This window comes from Glycine max, chromosome 20 (genome assembly GCF_000004515.6).
Source record: "Glycine max cultivar Williams 82 chromosome 20, Glycine_max_v4.0, whole genome shotgun sequence".
NCBI classification, from domain to species: domain Eukaryota; kingdom Viridiplantae; phylum Streptophyta; class Magnoliopsida; order Fabales; family Fabaceae; genus Glycine; species Glycine max.
The window spans coordinates 6,739,505-6,740,857 of NC_038256.2; the positions used below are offsets into that span (position 1 = coordinate 6,739,505).

Sequence of the window (1,353 nt, forward strand, 5' to 3'; positions counted from 1 at the left end):
CCATACCTCAACAAAGTAAAAACTCATTTAATATAAATAACCCATTTAATACCTCTTTTTGTTATACTATACCACTTATCTTATTATCACTTCTCTCTCTTCATTTTCTTTTCATTCATGGTGTTGACTAGCATTTATTAGCAATATTCATTTCCACTACTTACACCATATAAGCCATCAACAAGAATTCTAAAAACAATCATGTTGCGTAGAAGATCTTTGATTTGCCATGAACTCACAATTCTCCCACAAAAACAAATCACTTGAACACAAATTGAACTTGTTCATAAATAGAAGCATTGATTAATTGAAGAAATTCATTTACAATAGATAAATGGAAACCTGTATGCTGACTCATAACACTTCTCCCAATAAAAAAAACATCAAGAAATAAAACATTGCATAGAACCATCCTCTTATTCCCGCATTATGATGACACACTATAACTAATATCACACTTCAATGAAAACCTAAAATATAAATCAAATAAAACATGACACATTAAGAGATCATTCACCAACCACAGATTCCGCAACTAAATGTTGAACCCGATTTGGTTTCCACCCCTATTGCAATCAATAGGGTTATTGTTGTAATTCTTTTTTTTATTGTTATTGTCGTCATTTTCACCTTTGTTTCCTTCAGGAATGTACTTGTAAATCTTAGGATGCCAAAAGGTCCAGAGCGTGATCTTAACGTTGCCATCGACAATGACTTGGCTGCCAATGGCACCACCAATGGCTTGGCCTCGAGAGGTGGAGAGGTGGATCCCAAAAGATAAAGGAGGGGGAATAATGGCTCTAAAGTTAAGGTTGAAATTGTTGTTCAATAAGTATGAGCCGTTGAGGCAAAGCAAGGTGAAGGGCTCATGGAGTGTTAGGGTGGCAACGACATGGAGCGAGTTATGAAGGATCACCATGGTGACTGTGCCAAAGGTGTTAAGGATAGTGAGGTAGGCACGACCTAGGTGAACAGCATCAAGAATGGACTCCATGATGTCCTTACTTGGGTCGACATTAATGATGACGATCCTCACAAATGGCTCACCGGGCATGGCCATAGGGAGGGAATGTTAGAATTTATGTCTCATGTGAGAGGCATGTGACTTATGTAGGGACTAATAAGTAAATAATTAACGATTAAGGACTAAATTATAATTGGGCTTAATAGGAGAAGTTTTTAGGGTTGACTGCTACTTGATGGGAGTAGTGGTTATAAAAGGGGCTTAATACCCACTAACGGAGAGAGGCAGAAAAGAAAGGCCAAAGGAAGTGAAATCTTATTTCTCTCATCTTTCAAGGAAATCAAAGTGCACCGGAGAGAAGTTCCTATGGAGAAAGGTACAAGTCTTCC

General features: G+C 37.7%; 1 protein-coding gene across 1 annotated transcript; it reads right to left on the reverse strand.

The window, feature by feature from the left end:
* Positions 1-535: 535 nt before the first annotated feature.
* LOC113000708 (uncharacterized) lies at positions 536-1,054 on the reverse strand. Its single transcript, XM_026127376.1, has one exon. The coding sequence runs from the start codon at positions 1,052-1,054 to the stop codon at positions 536-538; it is 519 nt and encodes a 172-aa protein (XP_025983161.1).
* Positions 1,055-1,353: the final 299 nt, after the last annotated feature.

What these genes read in the sequence shown, in the direction of transcription:
- LOC113000708 (XM_026127376.1), bottom strand. Translation starts at nt 1,054, where the DNA reads ATGCCCGGTGAGCCATTTGTGAGGATCGTCATCATTAATGTCGACCCA.